Source organism: Pongo abelii, chromosome 1 (assembly GCF_028885655.2).
Source record: "Pongo abelii isolate AG06213 chromosome 1, NHGRI_mPonAbe1-v2.0_pri, whole genome shotgun sequence".
Classification (NCBI taxonomy): domain Eukaryota; kingdom Metazoa; phylum Chordata; class Mammalia; order Primates; family Hominidae; genus Pongo; species Pongo abelii.
Window position 1 is genome coordinate 156,093,415 of NC_071985.2, and position 20,758 is coordinate 156,114,172.

At 42.1% G+C, this 20,758-nt stretch overlaps 1 protein-coding gene across 5 annotated transcripts in view; it reads right to left on the reverse strand.

Annotated features, from left to right (window-relative positions):
• Positions 1-18,153, reverse strand: part of ST6GALNAC5 (ST6 N-acetylgalactosaminide alpha-2,6-sialyltransferase 5) — a 201,972-nt gene extending 183,819 nt beyond the window's left edge. For 3 of the 5 annotated variants that reach the window (XR_008514240.2, XR_008514239.2, XM_002810689.6), the window contains exons 1-2: positions 17,904-18,152; positions 16,856-17,095 (exon numbers count right to left, since the gene is read on the reverse strand). Coding sequence is in view for 3 of the 5 variants with exons in the window: in XM_002810689.6 (XP_002810735.3) it covers positions 16,856-17,095; positions 17,904-17,918 (255 nt within the window). In the remaining 2 variants the exon portion in view is untranslated. Of the gene's footprint in view, positions 1-16,855; positions 17,096-17,275; positions 17,521-17,903 lie in introns of all 5 variants that reach the window. The other 2 variants (XM_054532960.2, XM_054532961.2) reach the window with 2 other exon arrangements.
• Positions 18,154-20,758: the final 2,605 nt, after the last annotated feature.

The following is a 20,758-nucleotide window of genomic DNA, read 5'->3' on the forward strand; positions in this document are numbered from 1 at the left end:
TGAAGAGGTGGGGCCTTTAAGAGGTGATTAGGCCATGAGGGCTCCTTCCATTGTGAATGAGATTAGGTGTCTTTACAAAGGCTTGAAGGAGGGAGTTTGTTCTCTCTTGCCCTTCCACCTTCAGCCATATGAGGATGCAGCTCTCACCAGATAGCAAATGCTGGCATCTTGATCTTGAACTTCCATCCTCCAGAACTGAGAAATAAAATTCTGCTCTTTGTAAATTACCCAGGCTGTGTTACTGTGTTATAGCAACACAAGATGAACTAAGATAAGCCTTCACTACTGCAGGCTCATTCAGTTGGGATACCCTATTCTCCATGACATCTTTCTCTTTATTTCTGAACTTTTTGATTAGAAGCCCATCACATTTCAAGCTGAGCCCCAAATCATACAGGGTTGCTACTGAGAGTAATGAGCATAATTCTTCCGGGGATTAGTGATGGTGGGAGCTTCAGTTAGTGTGGCTGGGGTTTGGTAGTGGGGAATACACACAAGTTCCTACTGTCCTCTTTCCCTTTTCTGTGTTCTGGAATACAAGTGGCATGTTATCACTTCCTGCACTCTAATTGTTCAAAAATTGTACAAGTGGAATAAAAATGAAATAAACCAGCTTTATGATTTTCAGCACAGAGCAGAGACAGATACAACTTCAGGTAATGAGAGACAACTTGGCTATATCCCTGACAGCAGCCTGGTAGGTGCGACATTGCCATATAACTCCAAATATATGCCCTATAAAACTGGAGTTCATTCAGATATATACATTTGTGTTCCCAATCAAATGCTTTTGAATGAATTAGGAACTAGGCTCCTCTTGAAAAATTTTACATTACTTTATGGCCAATTTCCTTCTGATGCAAGTGAAATGGAAACTTTACTTTCCTTAGAAGTTGTTAACAAACTTAAGTGATTTAAAAGAATGATAACTGCTCTCTCTATAGCTATATGGGAAATGAAAGGAGAGAAAACCATTCTCTACCCTATACTTCCAACAGATCTATACCTGGTAAAATTTATTATGTAACAAGCTCTCTGACAAGATTATTCTAGAATAAAGTTTGCCCCCTTTCCCTGTGGCACTTTTACATACTAAAGTCTCTGCCAGCACACTTATTCTACACCCCACTGGCTGGCTCTCCTGCAGGTGGAGAGTTTAATTCCTGTTGTCACCAGTATGCATTATGGAGTCTCCACAAACAGCTTGCTTCAGCCTTAACCATAACACTACTGTTTTGCTCAAGTCAGTATGTGGTATTCAGATGCACAGCAAGGTTCAAAATTAGAGAAAGTTGAAGTGCCATCTGGGATCATCCTCAGCTCTCTTTACCAGCAATTGTGAGGCAATCTTGAACCACAAACCTTCTGTTGGAGAAGCTGCATTCAGACTGTCTGCACAAACACAGGAGGGTGGCCAATCACAGAAACTTAAGGCAGGCAGAAACCTGAGGTCTCTTCATCATCCTCTGGCTGTGCCACTTACTCAAACCACAGCAACAGTCTGCTAATTGGTCCCTCTTCCTACAACCTATGGCTACTTTAACCCATGCCACACTGAAGCCAGGGTGATCCACTGGCACACATATCTGATGGAGTTATTCCTCTAATTTACCTTTTAAAGACTTCCTCAATGCTTTCAGGATAAAATCCAATCTCCACAGCCTATAATACTTCTCCAAATCTGCACTGAAATTTTATGTGTGTTTCTGCCTCTCCCAACAGATGTAAGTTTCATGGAGTTGGGGATCACATCTTATTCATGTTCATTGCTTCCTGGGTCCTGAACACAATGCTAGGGATATGGTAGAAACACAATATTATTTAATAAATGAGGGAATTAATGAATATAGTTTAACTTCCTCTTCTACAAACTGGATCAAGCCCAGAAGTTATGACATTCCAAAGAGCTCACAACAAATAAATAGCCTGGGCCTGCCTGCCTCTCATGGTACTATACTGTTTTCAAATATGGGCATCATTGCATCTCCACATCTGGTCAGCTGTTCTGGAAAGGTCAGGAGATGTTGCTCTGTATTCAAAGAGGAAACAGAAATTAAAGATGTGTATGTCGGATACCTGAAGCCCTTCTGCCCTTACTTATCATTTCTGTCCATTCCTATAATTAATAGTCTATTAGCCAGACTTGGTCAAATCTCTTCATACTACGTATAATTAAAATAGAACTTTGCCTACCCAACATTCAACAAATATTTATTTAGCTTTCATATGTCTGAGATACAGTTTTCAATTCTGTGGATACCAAGATAAGTTATGTTCTTAGCCTCAAAAAGGTAAAACCTAGTCAGGGAGACTTGTATGTGGAAAAATAATTGCAATATTGTGTGATTAGAAGCATGTGTAAGATACAGAGAATATTTTAGCACTTACCAAGGTATAGTAATTATAACATTTATTTCCTCCACTGATTTTCCTGTGGGTAGGGACAAGGTCCTTTATCTCGTTTCCTCCCTTGTGCCTACCACATGGTAGCTACTCAGCCAATATGCGATTGACTGAATGATGTGTGGCTGACATAAGAGAACGTTGGGTATACTCTGCATAGATGTTGTATCTGGGAAGACTTTAGAAAGGTGGTGCTGAAGGAAAAGCAGACAAGAACAAAACAGCAAGGTATGCGTGGTGCCTGGGTGCGTGGTGCCTAGGCTGAGGGCAGCAGTATCCCTGGGTGCGTAGTGCCTAGGCTGAGGGCAGTGGTGGGGTTAGGGTTGGAGAATTAGGCCAGCAGGATCCTGTTGGGGCTTGCAAGCCTTCCTGAGGGTCTGAACTTGATCCTGTAGGCAATGGGAAGCCATAGGAAACACGCAAGGAACATGAAAAGATCTGTAAGTTGGAAATGCAATAGTGCTTGCAGTTCAGTCGATGGAGATGTCTCATATGTGCAATTAATTTACAGAATATGCTTTCTTATTAAAAAATTATTTGACACTGCATCTCAGTCTGCCAGAGAATACTCAGACTCTGTGCAGTTTCCCAGGAACTCTACAGACACCTCCTTAGCCATTAAGAGTGAATATACTAAAAAAGTTTCCTTTTCATGAGCTGTAGCAACGATCAGGGTTAATTTTCCCTATGATAGGTAAAATGCTTTCTTATTTACCTAAAGTAATTCCATCCTAGAGTAAGTATTACATCTCAGAATTTAGGGGGAGTCAATGATATTTGCAGAATGGTAGTTCTTCAAACACTTGGTTAACTAAGTCTCCTGATGATGTTTCCTTCTCCACTGTGGAGAAGGCAATTCAGTTAAATAAGTGCTCTGGTCAGAAAATTTTCTGCAAATAATTAAGCATGACACTCCTTTTGGCTTGGTTTATGTTTTAAAGGCAAAAAATCTACTCTGGTTTGAAAATTGTTTCAATTAATTAGTACCATGCATCATATGTGGTCTCTGAAACACCCATTGCAAAGTTGGTGGTTGGTGGAAGACTCTTTTTAACTATCCAGAGGCATATTCTCATATTCATTTCAGAATAATAAGATGTTTAAATATTTATTCCTTTTCAATAACTGGGTAGGCCTAGGCTCTTCATTTGAATCAATTCTGTTCAAATAACATTGAGTCACTGCTTAGAAGATGTTGGCATTGAATTTCCCTTATGGTAATGATGTTCACATCAGAGACCGACATTTTACCCCAGCTCTGCCACTAACCCACGACCTTGGGCAAATCACACAACTACTCTGGAATTCCTTTTGATAATTCTTAAGTTTTCCTTCTAGCTCTGAAATCCTGAGTATGTTTTAAGAGATATGATTAGTACAAGAAGATAGAAATGAATTAGTTACAGGCCTACAAATTGTGGCAGGAGGAATGGATATTTATGACTTGCAGCTATTCCTTTTCAGTAACTCCAAATGGTTAGAAACTCTTGAGGTAGGCTTATTTTAGAAGAAATACAAAATCTTTATGTAGATATTCTCATTCATTCAACAAGTGCTTATTGAAGACTCATTATATGCCAGGTATTATGTTAAAGGCTGGGACTACAATGACAGAAAAAGAGAGAAAAAAAAAATGCCTGGTTCCCAAGAGCTGGTTGTCTAGTAGGGAAGGCAGACAATTTTAGACAAGATATAACAATAAAGTGGAATAAGTATTATCATGGGATCTCAGCTATGAAGACAAAACATACAGCTCAGATCAAACCTGGGCTATAAGTCAGGGAAGGTTTCACTTCAGATGGGCTGTCTATGCTGAGAATATGCATTCCTGTGATTTTTATTTGGAAAGATATATTGAATAGAGCAGGCAATAAATATATTTATTTGTCCCAGGCCCAGACTAAGTGTTTAAGACTCAGAGCTTATGGAGAAGAATCTGAAAACATCTCATAAATGCACATATCCCCACCCAAAGTTTTACCAATCATTTGATCATAAATTCACTGACTCCCATGAGAGTTCTTCCATTGGATCAAGTTCTGGGATATGGATGACAATATTATTTAAGAGATAATCATTCCTTGTCATTCTATACTTAAGACCCTACACAGCTGTCCAAAGAGTATATAATAGGTGAACAAGAGGTTTTAAGGAATGACTTGTTGATTAATGATATGTTTTAATTTTTCAAAGTCCTTTCACATATTTAATCTTCCATAATGCTAGTATTTACAAAGCAGAAATTGTATTGACACTTTACCCTAGAAGTTACGGAAATTCTCTTTTATAACGGGTATCATGTTTCTAAGACAGATCTGACTGCAAATATTCTGTCTTGTGGCCAACACAATTATATCCACATTCACCATAGCATGAGTGTGATAGTTAATGCTAAGTGTCAACTTGATTGGATTGAGGGATACAAAGTATTAATCCTGGGTGTGTGTGTGCCAAAAGGGATTAACATCTGAGTCAGTGGGCTGGGGAAGGCAGATCCACCCTTAATCTGATGGGCACAACCTAATCAGCTTCCAGCGAAGCTGGCAAGACGGGCCTAGCCTCTCAGCCTACATCTTTCTCCCATGCTGGATGCTTCCTGCCCTCGAACACTGGACTCCAAGTTCTTCAGTTTTGAGACTCGGACTGGCTCTTTTTGTTCCTCAAGCTTGTGGACAGCCTATTGTGGAACCTGTGATTGTGTAAGCTAATACTTAATAAACTCCCCTATATGTATATATATCCTGTTAGTTCTATCTCTCTAGAGAATGCTGACTAATACAGATTTTTGTAGCAGGAGTGGTTCTAGAGGAACAGAATATTAAGGATGGAGTTCTTTTGTTGGTTTTGGGGAAGTTGGCAGCTGAATATGATTAGACCCCAAAATGGCAAGAACTCTACTTCTAATACTATGGAAAACACTGATAGTCCTTGGCGTAAACTGTTTAGAGAGTTAGGCAAAATAAATGCATTTGACACTCCTGATTCACCGCTTGTAAGAGGCAAGGAGTTTAGTGACTCTATACCTAATACATTTGACCATATGTGGAGAACCAAAGAACATAATGAAGCTGGTTGGTTTTTCCTAAGTTCAGTGGACAAAGTGATGAAAGAAAATGATGAACTCAGGGATTCTCTCTCCTGGCTTCAGAAGCAGATACTGAGCCTCAAATCTGATAAGACTGCCCTGAGTGAGAGTCTTATCTCCCGTAGAGAAAGAGCTGAAATTGTGGAAAACAGACACAAGTTCTTATCATGCAAGTGGCTGACTTGCAACAAAAGGTGCATGCACAGCCTCACCCGGTGTCTACTATTAAAGGCATTTATTGGAAAAGAATGGGGCCCTGCAACTTGGAATGGGGACATGTGGAGGACCCTAATGAAGCTGGGGATACTGAGTTTGTAAACTCTGATGGACCTTTTTTGCCAGAAGGAATAGCTTCTCCATCCCCAGTAGTGGCAACATCTCCTCCCTGACCCACACTGCCATAGCCTTTCCACTTCTTCTGAGGACATAAACCCTGTGCTGCCTGAGGCAACAGTGATGGCCTCCCTGAAGCACTCACCAGGCCAAATAATGTTGATTCTCCTCAGGAGTCACCCCAACACCCCTGTTTGCTTCTAGACCTATAACTAGACTAAAGTCCCAGTGGGCCCCTAGAGATGAGGTTGAGAGTGTGACCCAATAGGAGGTGTGCTACACTTGAAAATAACTGTTTGAATTCTCTAATTTATATGAATAGCAATCTGGAGAACAGGCACAAGAATGCATATTAAGGGTATGGGACAATGGTGGAAGGAACATAGAGTTGGATCAGGCTGAATTTATTGATTTGGGCCCACTCTGCTTTTAATACTTCAGCTCAGGGAGTTAAAAAAGGTTCTAATAGTTTATTTGCTTGGTTAGATGAAATATGAATTAAAAGATGACTCACTGTGTGTGAGCTGGAAATGCCTGATCTTCCCTGGTTTAATGTAGAGGAAGGGACCCAAAGGCTTAGGGAGACTGGGATGGTGGAGTGGATTAGTCAATTTAGACCTACTCATCCCAGCTGGGAGGTTCCAGAAGACATACCCTTGACCAGTGCCTTGTGAAATAGATTTATGAAGGCAGCACTCGCGTTTTTGAAGAGTCTTATAATTGGTCTTCTCTGTATATCAGATCTAACAGTGGGAACCAAGTCACTCAACTACGAAATGTAAATACAGTGGGAATAACTGGATCCTGAGGTGGCAGGGGCCAAGTGGTGGCACTCAACTGTCAAAGGCAAGGTGGGCATAGCTACCGTAATGGACAGCAGAGGCAAAGCAGCAGTCAGAATAGCCTGACTCATGTAGAGCTCTGGCATTGGCTAATTAATCATGTGTTCCTGGAAGTGAAATTGATAAGAAGCCTACTGCATTTCTACTTAATTTATACAAGCAGAAAACTTCAAAGTCAAATGGACAAAAGACTAATTTGAATTGTAAAAACAGAGAATCCTGGCCCCTCAATCAATTTCCAGACTTGAGCCAGTTTACAGACTCAGAACACCTTGAATGAAGGGGAGCCTGGATCCTCTTGAGGAAGGACCCCACTACATTACTGACAATTTATGCAGTGACTCTTTTTCCCATCCTTCCCCCAGGAGATCTCCAGCCTTTTACCAGGGTACCTGTGCACTGGGGAAAGGGAAATGATCAGACATTTTGGGGACTACTGGACACTGGCTCTGAGCTGACATTGATTCCAGGGTACCCAAAATGTTGTTGAGGTCCTCCCATTAAAGTAGGGGCTTATGGAGGTCAGGTAATTAATGGAGTTTTAGCTCAGGTCTGACTTACAGTGGGTCTGGTGGGTCCCCAGACTCATCCTGTAGACATTTCCCCAGTGCCAGAATGCATAATTGGCATAGACATACTTAGTAACTGGCTGAACCCCTACATTGGCTCCCTGACTGGTAGGGTGAGGGCTATTATGGTGGGAAAGGCCAAATGGAAGCCATTAGAGATGGCTCTACCTAGAAATATAGTAAATCAAAAACAATATCGTATCCCTGTAGGGATTGCAGAGATTAGTGCCACCATCAAGGACTTGAAAGATGCAGGGGTGGTGAGTCCGACCACATCCCTGTTCAACTCTCCCATTTGGCCTGGGCAGAAGACAGATGGATCTTGGAGAATGACAGTGGATTATCATAAACTTAACCAAATGGTGACTCCAATTGCAGCTGCTCTACCAGATATGGTCTCATTGCTTGAGCAAATTAACACATCTCCTCGTACCTGGTATGCAGCCATTGATTCGGCAAATGCCTTTTTCTCCATTCCTGTCCATAAGGCCCACTAGAAGCAATTTGCCTTCAGCTGGCAAGGCCAGTAATATACATTTGCTGTCCTGCCTCAGGGGTATATCAACTCTCTAGCTTTGTGTCATAATCTTATTCAGAGAGACCTTGATTGCTTTTCACTTCCACAAGATATCACACTGGTCCATTACATTGATGACATCATGCTGATCGGATCCAGTGAGCAAGAAGTAGCAAACACACTGGACTTATTGGTGAGAATTTGCATGCCAGAGGATGGGAAATAAATCCAACTAAAATTCAGGGAACTTCTACCTCAGTAAAATTTCTAGGGGTCCAGTGGTGTGGGGCCTGTCAAAATATTCCTTCTAAGGTGAAGGATAAGTTGCTGCATTTGGCCCCTCCTACCAAGAAAGAGGCACAATGCCTAGTGGGCCTATTTGGATTTTGGAGGCAACACATTCCTCATTGGGGTGTGTTACTCTGGCCCATTTATTGAGTGACCTGAAAGGCTGCCAGTTTTGAGTGGGGTCCAGAACAGGAGAAGGCTCTGCAACAGGTCCAGGCTGCTGGGCAAGCTGCTCTGCCACTTGGGCCATATGACCCAGCAGATCCAATGGTGCTTGAGGTGTCAGTGGCAGATAGGGATGCTGTTTGGAGCCTTTGGCAGGCCCAAAAGGTGAATCAACACAGAGGTCGCTAGGATTTTGGAGCAAGGCCCTGCCATCTTCTGCAGATAACTACCCTCCTTTTGCTGTTACTGGGCTTTGGTGGAAACTGAACATTTGGCTATGGGTCATCAAGTCACCATGCAAACTGAATTGCCTATCATGAACTGAGTGTTTTCTGGCCCATCCAGCCAAAAAGTGGGTCGTGCACAGCAACATTCCATCATCAAATGGAAGTGGTATATATGTGATCTCGGGCTTGAGCAGGTCCTGAAGGCACAAGTTAGTTACATGAGAAAGTGGCTCAAATGCCCATGGTCTCCATTCTTGCCACCTTGCCTTCTCTCCCTCAGCCCACACAGATGGCCTCATGGGGAGTTCCCTATGATCAGTTGACAGAGACAAGAAGACTAAGGCCTGGTTCACAGATGGTTCTGCACGGTTATGCAGGCACCACCTGAAAGTGGACAGCTGCAGCACTACGGCCCTTTCTTGGACATCCCTGAAGGACAGCAGTGAAGTTCCCAGTGGGCAGAACTTCAAGCAGTGCACCTGGTTGTGCACTTTGCATGGAAGGAGAAATGGTCTGATGTGTGATTATATACCGATTCATGGGCTGTAGCCAATGGTTTGGCTGGATGGTCAGGGACTTGGAAGAAGCATGATTGGAAAATTGGTGACAAAGAAATTTAAGGAAGAGGTGTGTGGATGGACCTATCTGAGGAGTCAAAAAATGCGAAGATATTTGTATCCCGTGTGAGTGTTCACATGGAGTGACTTCAGCAGAGGAGGATTTTAATAGTGACCTATTCTGTGGACACCACTTAGCCTCTTTCCCCAGCCACCCCTGTCATTGCTCAATGGGCCCATGAACAAAATGGCCATGGCAGCAGGGATGGAGGTTACACATGGGTTCAGCAACATGGACTTCCACTCACCAAAGCTGACATGGCTATGGCCACTGCTGAGTGCCCAACTTGACAGCAGCAGAGACCAACACTGAGCCCTCGATATGGCACCATTCCTTGGGGTGATCAGCCAGCTACCTGGTGGCAGGTTGATTATATTGAACCTCTTCCATCATGGAAAAGGCAGAGGTTTGTCCTAACTGGAATAGACACTTACTCTGGATATGGGTTTGCCTATCCTGCACACAATGCTTCTGCCAAGACTACCTTCCGTGGACTCACTGAATGCCTTATCCACCATCATGATATTCCACACACCATTGCCTCTGACCGAGGCACTCACTTTACGGCTAAAGTAGTGTGGCAGTGGGCCCATGCTCATGGAATTCACTGGTCTTACCATGTTCCCCATCATCCTGAAGCAGCTGGATTTATAGAACAGTGGACTGGCCTTTTGAAGTCACAATTACAACGCCAACTAGGTGACAATACTTTGCAGGGCTGGGGCAAAGTTCTCCAGAAGGCCATGGTGGCAGGGATGTATGCTCTGCATCAGTGTCCAATATATGGTATTGTTTCTCCCATAGCCAGGATGCACGGGTCCAGGAATCAAGAGGTGGAAGTGGAAGCGGAACCACTCACCTTCACCCCTAGTGATCCACTAGCAAAATTTTTGCTTCCTGTTCCTGCAACATTACGTCTGCTGTCCTAGAGGTCTTAGCTCCAGAGAGAGGGAACGCTGCCACCTGGAGACACAACAATGATTCCATTAAACTGAAAGTTAAGATTGCCACCTGGACACCTTAGTTTCCTCCTACCTTTAAGTCAACAGGCTAAGAAGGGAGTTACAGTGTTGGCTGGAGTGACTGACCCAGACTATCAAGATGAAATCAGTCCACTACTCCACAAAGGAGGTAAAGAAGAGTATGCATGGAATACAGGAGATCTATTAGGGTGTCCATTAGGTTATTACCATGCCCTGTGATTAAAGTCAATGGGAAATTACAACCGCCCAATCCAGGTAGGACTGCAAATGAGTCAGACCCTTCAGGAATGAAGGTTTGGGTCACTCCACCAGGAAAAAAAAACCACGACATGCTGAGGTGCTTGCTGAAGGCAAAGGGAATACAATGGGTAGTAGAAGAAAGTAGTAATCATTACTAGCTACTTGAGCAGCTGCAGAAACGAGGACTGTAATTGTCATGAGTATTTTCTTCCTTCTTCTGTTAAAAACATTTGTGCATGTATACACTTGTACTAAGAAAATATCTTAATTTTATTTCCTTTTCCTTTACCATGTGACATAGATGTATTGACTGCATATCAGCATTTAAGTATTGCTAACTTTTTATAATAGTATTTGGGTTGGGGGTTGGTGCGTTTCCAGTTGTATGAAGGATAGTTGTATTATGTTAGGCGTTATTATGACCTCATTATTGTCTTTATTTGAAGATTATGTATGATCTCAGGAGATGTGTATGAGTTCAAGTTGACAAGGGGTGGACTTGTGATGGTTAATACTGTGTCAACTTGATTGGATTGAGGGATACAAAGTATTAATCCTGGGTGTGTCTTCGTGGGTGTTGCCAAAAGGGATTAACATTTGAGTCAGTGGGCTGGGGAAGGCAGAGCCACCCTTAATCTCATGGGCACAATCTAATCAGCTTCCAGCGAATATAAAACAGGCAGAAAAATGTGAAATGGTGAGATGGGCCTAGCCTCCCAGCCTACATCTTTCTCCCATGCTGGAGGCTTCCTGCCCTTGAATATTGGACTCTAAATTCTTCAGTTTTGAGACTCAGACTGACTCTCCTTGCTCCTCAAGCTTGCAGACAGCCTATTGTGGGAAGCTGTGATCGTGTAAGTTAATACTTTATAAACTCCCATATATATATAATATAATATCCTATTAGCTCTATCTCTTCAGAGAACCCTAATACAATGAATTATGAGATTTAGCTTGGTTAAAGTGGTCACCATATGTTACAGAGACATTTAAGAAGATTTAACTTAAGGAGTGCAGAAGACCCTATGTCATGCCAAAGGAAAATAATAAAGAGACAATATTTTGAATTTAAAATCAAGCCACTTTGAAGTTGCTTTGATATCCAGTTTGTTCAGTAATTATTCATTGGATACCCTGCACACACGCATGAAGAGATATGAGGCTAATAAAGAGTGGAATATTAGTTTGAAAGCTTAACAAACTTCTAAGGTAATAATAGAATTTAACTTGTTTTATAGATGGAGAAAGATCACAGAAATTATCTCCTTTTTAGAGTCAGTGCCTTGATTTATTGCTTCCTGATTTCAAATTATTATTCAGTGCTTGCCTTATTATTGAACTTTTCTTGCTTCTTTGTCTTTTCTCTGCAACTATTAGATCAAAGGTCCTTTGAGGGTAGGGATCGTGTTCTTCCTCCAGAATGTCCAATTTTGAAACTATTAGGCCTTCAACAAGTATTTACCAAGGGCTATGATTAGTTCAAAAACCTAGAAATGAATTAGCTACAGAACTACACATTGTGATGATTAAAAACATTTCAAACAGTGTTTCTCAAAGTTTAATGTGTGCAATATTTAAAAAGGAAGCTTATTAAACATGGACCCCTACATCTCATTCCCAAAGATTCTTTTGTCTTTCCTCTTAAATCATTTCCTCCTCTTCCTCCTTGTTATTAGAATTACTTTTGCGAGCAGAACAAATTTTGGAAAAATGAGACATACTAGGGTCTTGAGACTGCACTGATGATTCTTGTAGAGAAAAAATTTGACATAGGTAAGTGGGTCTGTCCTACTCTCCTCCATCTTCACTCCCTTCTTTCTTTCCATACATACTTATTGTGTACTCATTAAATTTTAGATACTGTTCTAGGTCCTGGGGTTAAACTGGTCAACAAGATGTACAAAGACATTGCTGTCACAGTACTTAGATTCTAGTTGGGGGAAGGGCAGAAAATAGACAAATAAACTTAAAGATTATTTCAGATATTGTTAAGTGTTATAAGGAAAATGAAACAGGCTAATATGACAGAGAATGACTGTTGAGGAGGGGGCTAGTTAAAGAATGTGGTCCACAAGAAGATGACATGTGACCTGATGACTGAATGACCAGAAGGAATCAACCATGCAAAAGACCTTGGGAAAGAGCTTTCCAGGAAGAGAGAAGAGCATGTGCAAAGGTCCTGAGGCAGAATGAATGTTCACAGATCAGCCGGAAAGCCAGCATGTCTGGAATTTAAGAGTGAGCCAGGTCAAACTCATCTGCCATTTACAGGAGGATAGTGGTATCTTGAAATTATCCCTGTGGGACACTGGAAAAATTATCCTGGCTGTCACAGATTTAAGGAAGGTTAAGTATTTTAATAAATGTTATAAAAAACATTTATCCTGTTAAAAGTGACTACATTATTGCAACTCCTCACCCATGAAATAGTGTTCTTTTTCTGATTTTGGGGGTTTGATGCTTTGTGGTAACAGGCTTTCATCATCATTGGCAGATTACATTTTATAATACCTGAGCATTGAAAATTAGCTCACTTTGAATTTCCTTGAGATTCAAATGATTTAGCATTCATTTCAGTCATTCATTTACAACTCAAATGTCATAAAATGTGGTCAAATACATTATGTAAACTTGTATTTGATAATTCATATACTTTTCTAAAAGAGGAATACTCATCCCATAATTTTAAAATAAGTTAGATGGCATTTATCCAAATTCCGGTTTTGGATTACTATTTTTCAATTCTTGCATTGACTTGTCTTACCACTCCAACTGGATAGTTACCAGTTAATAGTAATAGTACTATTACCACTAAGCAATTTTGATTTGTCTGAATAACTGAGTGCCTAAAAATGGAAAGAGCCAATGACAAGTATGTTATTGGTATGTGTAAAATCCATCCCTGGGGGCTACTTCTGAAGCAAAGAGATAGCTGCTCAGCTGTAGACCCCATTGATCACCGCCCTTTCATAAGCCATTTCAGTAAAGGGCAGTCTGGGTGATAGTGGGCCTTCTGTGATAAGAGCCTGTCCTCTAGAAATGGGAATTAGCTCACAGTTTCATTTCACAGGGTCTACCAGATGGCAAATGACCTCGTCTACCCAGACGAGATCCAGACTGGAAACTGAACTGCATTCCATGTTCCCTTCCACTCTGCTATAAGACTTGGAGCTTTCCTCTGAGGATTTCTTGATTTAACGTGTGTGTGTGTGTGTGTGTGTGTGTGTGTGTATGTTAGCTTGGTTATACATTAGGCTGCAGTTCTAAATGCAGAAGGTTCCCAAAGCCATGAAAATTGGCTTCTTCAGTTGTACCTAAGCAATCTTGTTATCATTGGCTTCCACAAATCGGGACTGAGAGAGTAATGTTAGAATACAGATATAGTACCTGAAGACACAGACATGTAATACGATGGAAATGAGTTGGTGGAACATTTGTGGGAAGAGGTCTGGGGAAAGGGATTGGGAAAGAAGAGAAAGACTCGAACAGAAAATGCCTTCATTATGACAAGAAACTCCATGTAGCCTTCATTTGGTGATACTGAAATTACAATTGCAGCTCACATAGTTTGTGAAAGAGGAAGTAGAGAATATGACCATGAAAAGTGATATTTTAAGCCTCAACACATGCCGCTTATCACTGACTTGACTTGCAGCATATATTTCAACAAAAGCACATAGTGATTTAATCTCAACAGTAATTCAGTCTGCAGCCATATGAGACAAGACCATCATTGCAGACAGGCTGTAATTTGTGAAATTCAGGTGCTGGGGATTAGGACCACCTGTTGAATTTAATCTTGGAACTGTTAATGTTAACAACATCATGTAACTGAGCATAAACACTACATATTTATCAGTCTTTGGGACCTCCAGCTATGGAGGTGTGAACATTTTCCTAAATAATATCTGTAACTCTCTCCAGACTATGTAAATCAACGGCAGATAAAAAAGACTGTTGGAATTCTGATTCAATATGCAGCAGCATATGGCTTGGTGGTCATCACATCCAGCATATTCCATCATTTTCCTGTGGCCTGATGTGAGGGTAAAAAAAAAAAAAGCAATCGAGTATCATCTGGCAATATAATAAGAATAGAAAAGCTTTCATTTCTTACCCTCCCCTGTCTTAATTGGAAAAAAAATTCCTAGCAATATTCTAACAAATGTCTTCCACCTCTGTCTATGCAAGAATATAGGAAGATCTCAAACCTAATTAAACAGGAACTTTTGGAGAGAACATAAACAACATTTTACACATGCACCTTCATATGACCATCTGTAAGGGAACTCTGCCCAATTTGCAGCCAGCTAAATAGTAGCGGTAAAGAGAATCAGTTAATGCATTCTGAGAAGTTTACATTTAGTTCAGTGGGACAATTGGGATAACGTCTAAACAGAAGACACAGACTTCAAGATACGCTTTGTTCCTTTGTTTGTGGTGATGTGAACTCCCTCAAAACCTTTGGGTATAGAATTTTGTGAGATGTTGGTGTTCCACGAGATAATTTCATTGATATTCATAATTATCTCCAAAGACCTTCTTCTACTAGGAATTCCAATGACTTTCACACAATATTTATCATTCATATAGCACTTCAGAATTTGTAAAACCCTTTTACTACATATCATTTCAATTTCCCATGTAGAGTATCAACATCCCACCCTCCAAATTGAAAAGGACTGTTCTTTGTTTCAATAAAATAAAGCTCTGATAAACAAAAATTGAAATCAAATATATTTGTGGTCAATAAACATTGTTTTGAACATAAGCATTAGGGTATTATACTTTGCATTAAGCTCTCAACATTCTTAGCTGGTGTCTGTCCAGCAGAAGAACACAGGAAGAAAACTATTAGAAATCTCTTCCCAAAAGCTGATCAAAACTTTCAGCAAATTTACCTTTTGATGCTGCCATTAATCAAAGCTTCACAAGTGTTAGATAGTAATTTCCACCAAACAATAGCCATGAAAATCCATGATCTCAGTATATCCATCATACACCAGTTACACATAAACGCCACAGCCATCCACAGTCAGAAGCTAATGTCTAAACTTTCCTAGAACTCCAGCCCTTATGGGTTGCTTGCACATGCAGATACAAAGCATGTAATCAATCAACAACTAAGAGAGGAAACAAAAGCTGTAATTGTAAAATTGATAGCCTTCTGCTTTTGGATTTCAAGTCTACTAACACCCCCACCCCCAACCCCTGCTCCTGCCACAACAATAAATAAATAAATAAATAAATAAATAAATAAATAAATAAATGAATAGTCACTTCCTGATGAAACTGATTCCTCCTTTTTTGCTTCCCTGAATTCTTCCCATTGCAAAATTCCACTTTTTCAAAGAAGCTTTCCTTGATCTTTCCAGGGAAGTCATCGTTCTCATTTTTGCACCCCTACAGTACTGTTCATATCTAGCATTTATTATACATTTTTATCTATCGGTTTATCCATCTACACACATTTCATGGTATATTGTTCTGTCCTCAGGTATTTAAAGATCCGTAAGACTGGGTCCTGCCTTAAATTCTTTTATACCTTTCAAATCCTTAGCATTATGCATTAAACAGGTGTGTGGCAATATTTTGAATGCCACTTTTAAAAAGTTTGGCTTTTTCACGCATGGTTAGAGCGACCTTTTCACACAAAAGGAGCATCTACTATATATTACTTCGGTTCACAACCATAAAATTTAGTAAAATAAAAAGAATAATTGGGAGATTTCAAGAAATCCTCTAGCTTTATAAAGCAGATAGAGAGTGGAATTGTGTTTTAATAAAAACATACGAGCAGCTTCAAACAATGAGGGATACATTTAAACTGTATTAAAATATCTTCAGAATCAGCAAACTTGATTAGGATTCTCCCAGAGGCTTCACACACTCAAACCAGATATTTATTATTCCAGGGAAAGGAGGCCCAATTTTAAAAAATTCATCTTATTAATTATTAGCCACCCCATGCAGCAGCTTCCCGGAAGGCAGAGGAAGACAGGTTCACAATGATGAGTTTCAAATCAGTGGAAGCTGAGTTTGTGCCTCAAGTCTTCCATGCCTGCCTGGGCACCACTCCCCAGGGCTGAGAGAATTCAGCCCAAAGCAATGCGCTGGAGAGATCAGAGGGGAACGCTGGATCCTGAGCAGTGGCCGCGGGCTGGCTGCGCTCACCCTCCGGTTCCGGGTCAGAGGAACGCTCAGGCTGGTACCCGCGCCATCCCTAGTTTCCTCCCACCAGGGAGCGACTCGGCAGCCAAACCCGAGGCTTCAGGAACCGGACCTCCATCTGCAGCTGCAATTCTGGGGATCAGGGAGTTCTAGTTCCAGGGCCGATTTCTGCTGGGAAATTAGGCTTTGGGGTCCGCTCACCTCACCCCTATTTTCTACAAAACTTTGTGTCTTTCTCCAAATAAGAATTCATACCAAGTTGGAACTAGCCCACCCTACCCCAGCGGGTCCACTCCCCTCCAGCTTCCGAACGGCACCTACTCACAGCGCCTCCCAGCCCCGGGAAAGGGGGAAGGCTCAGGTGTGCGGGATCCCCAGGCTGAGTGGCGAGCCGGCTGGCGGGCATGCTGTCACCTTGTGGTCCGCCACTCCGAGGTATCCGTCCAGTGGCCGCTGTCCTGCGGGGACCCCGGGGCGCTGCTGGGTGCTGCTCTCCGCCGCCGGCTGCGAGCTGCCGGTGGACGACGCCTGCTGCTGCTGTTGCTGCTGCTGCTGCTGCGGGGGCCGCTCCTTCTGGCCGCCGAGGCTGCTGTACACTAGCAACAAGCTGGTGCACATGGTGGTGAGCGCTAAACACACTGCCAGACCATGGCGCTGCGGGCGGGCGGGAGAGAGAAGAGGAGAGCGGCTGAGCGCAGACACCGGAGGAGCGCGCACAGCGGGGACAACTGCGCGATGGTCACTCTAGTAGGGGAGATTTGGGCCAGGGGGCGGCCTGGGCCCCAGCCCCGCCGCACGCAACTGGGACAGAGAAAGCACCGTCCCCTCGCGTACCGCAAGGAATGCTCCGGACGCGTCGCTGCTTTCCGCCGCCGCCGCCCAGATCTTTCGGTAGAGGGCAGGTGGTGTACGGCCCCGGGCTGAGGGAGCGCGCCGGGGCCGAGGACAGGGGTGGGTTTGCACTTTGGGGAAGGGTCCGTCTGGCGCAGCCACCCCAGCCAAGCTGCTGGAATCTTGAGTCCTTCACACCCCTCCTTTCCTGGGGCCCTGGATCCTTGCGATCCTTGCAAGTTTGAAATCTAAGAAAACGAAGAAAGTCTGCAAAGGTCCCCCCTCCCTGTCCCTCTTAGTTTTTGGCAGGCTGTTGCTTTTGGGCACCCCCATCCCTGGAGCAATCTGCCCACTCCTCCATCGCTCCTGCAGCTCTCCGCCACCCCCTCGGACCTCTCGCCGGAGATCTAGGAGGGGAGGCAACCTGAGTTCCTATCCTGGCTCTGGGATTCCGAGCCAGGCAGAGCTGGAGGATCGAGAGGGAACGCGGAGCGGGTAGAAAGTTGTCCCTTTGTAAGAGGCGACCTCGCGGCCCAGGGTTAGGCGTCCCGGAGTCTCCCCGGTGCGTCCCGCGGACCCTGAGCCCGAGGATGCCCCTCTTTGCCCGGTGGAGTTGCCACAACTGACTCACCATCAGGGTCTTCATTTTGGGCACCTCTTTTGTGCAGAATCCTCAGGCTCGCGCGTCCGGGGCCACTTTTTCCTGGAGGGTTTCCATGATGGGTAATGGGGCGGAGGCGGCTCTGATTTTTGCCCAGCAGCCGGCCGCGGCAGATCGCGCGCGGGAGCCGCGCGACCCGGGAAGCGCGGCTGTTGCAGAGATTAGAGACAGAATTAAAACTGAACCGGACCCTCGTAGTCTCTCAGCGATCTACACAACTGCCGCCTGCCGCCGCCTGCTGGGTCCTAAAGACCTCTGCATCCCCTTCCCCGCCCCCAAATAATAATCTTTGCAGTAGTGAAATTTCTGGGGAGAGAGAGTTAACCGAGCCAGTGTACCCACTTCTTGGTCCGCGGGCTTATTTATCTTTAAAGAAGTCATCAAGTAATAAAGAAGGAGAACCTGACTGGATTCTGAAAGTGCTAGCCCTGTGAAAATTTGCAAACTAAATTTTCTGTTTTGCGTTGTTGATGAAAACAAGTCAACCTCCCAAATGTCAATAACTATTTATAGCGTTTGCATTTATGTACGTAGCATAGAGAAATATATGATGAAATTATTTTTCTTAAAAAATTATTTGTTATTCCGTTTTTCAATTGCTCACTTTATTTTCTCTTCCCTCTTAATTTTACTTTATCAGATTCAGTTATTCTCATGCAATCTTTAGATCACAATATTTCGTCTCAATTATTTCATTTATTATTTTCATTAAATATTACAATTTATATTTCTGCCTGACCTCTGAGTTTCCTAGCGTTCATCTAAATGTTCTTAAAGTTTTAAAAACATTCAGCACATCACAGCTACATGATTAACTTGACCTGTAGATTCTTCCTAATTTGGATGAAGAGTTTCTGTCTGCTAGAGATAAAACTGCATATGGCTTATTTCATAATCCTAAGGTCTTTGGTGCTTTCCGTTGGTCTACTGCACTGATGGCACATAATTTCACATTCAGGACTTCAATTAAAATTTAAAAAAGCATAGGTATCGTTTTATGTTGGGAAATTCACATCAATAGCTTGTTTCAAGGATGCTGTCTCCTCTGCATTGAATTACAAATGGCATTTGTTAAATGTCTAATTTAGCTAAAAACATATTTCTTGTGAAATTGCTCAGTGAAAATAGTTGTCTTAATGTATTACTTAACATCTCACCTGTAGCAGTGTAATGCTGAAGATTACATTAAGATGGAAATGATCAGCAGGCCTACTGAACCATGGGCACAATAAGAGCTTTCTCAAGGCCAGAAAAGGCATTACAATCCATTTTTAATCTTCCCTAATCTATTGCTGGACTGATGATACAACAGGAACTATTTTTATCTTATGAGGCATCCTTCCATACTTAGTATTAAGAAAGTTAAAACTATTGGTGCAATAATGAATATCAGTGCAACGTGTTTGGGAGAGGGCAAGAAAGCACATGATTTAGCCTTTCAAGGAAAAGCAAAATAGGAAGCACTGTCCAACATTGCCAGCCTTGAAACTATTTATTCAGTTTGTGCTTTAGGCATGAATAGTACCAGTTGTTAAGGCAGGAAAAGCAGCAGCCAGAGGAGAATCTTATCAGGTCTTGGCAATTCTTTATTGTATGGTTGCACTTGACACTCAAATTAATGAAACAAAGGACCAACTTGATGAATCATTGCAAGCAGATTATCTGTGTTTCTCCAGGGATACTTTTAGATGCTATTAGAAGCAGTTCCTGCATTTTTCAGGATTATTCCCCCTCCATCTAGCAAGTTGCCCAGTGACTGATGAAACAGTTCTAATATATTTGGCCATGCCAAACAGAAGCATCATATCTATGATTTAAGTTCATGGCAGCATGTTGGACATCTGTTACACTGTATGTCTGACCAAATTCATTAAGCTTATGGGTTTTTTTCCCCCTCCTGGGATAGCAGTTAGCTAGTTGCTAAATCTACTTATGAAATGGCCAGGGTAAATTTAAAAATGTAATTCAGAGTTTGATTTGAAAGATTTCAAGGTCTTGGCTTTTACATATTTGATTAGATTAATGCACCTGTTTCAGGCATTCTGGCTTGAGAGCCAAATGGACAAGATAGGATGAGGGAAGCAAGATAAAGAAAACAAGTCATAGAATTTACTTCAATTTGATGATCATTAATGATTGCCTCTTATTTGGTGGTTCTGTATTAGAGAATACAGTGATGAATAAGACAGACCCTCTCCTCTGAGAGCTTACAACCTAATATGTGTGTGTGTATGCACGTGTGTTGAGACAAGTTCATGAATAGGCAATAAAAGACAGAGTACTATAGATTCAACACAAATTTATCAAGCACTTCCTATGTTAAGCACTTACTCTGTTGAGTACCTACTATGTGCCAGGCATTGGGGATACCTGGATCAATAGACCACATGCTCTCTTCACAGTCTATTCCCAGATAAGTGCTTAGAATCTTTCTGTTACAACCTTTAGGAACAATCAACACACCTGATTTGTTTTTCAACTTCTAAATGCCTGCTGATGTAAGGTCTGAGGGCTTTGTTATTTCAAGGGCATCTACCTATGTTTACGTACCTTTATATTCACCCTTAAGTTAATCATTTGAATAGCTATACAGGGTAGAAAACAGGCAGCATTCACAAACACTTGACTGACTTGGAGACAAGTGGACAAGTAGACAAGTCAATGAAGCTTTTTTAGTTCATCTAACTTGCACAGTTCAATACAAAGTGAGTCGAGAAATCACAATTTGTGTTTCAAAATCTAGGTAGCTGAGATGGATTTCTCACCATTTAAAATTTTGCCACATTTCTGCCTCTGGTGCCATCACATCCAATCAAATAGCTTCT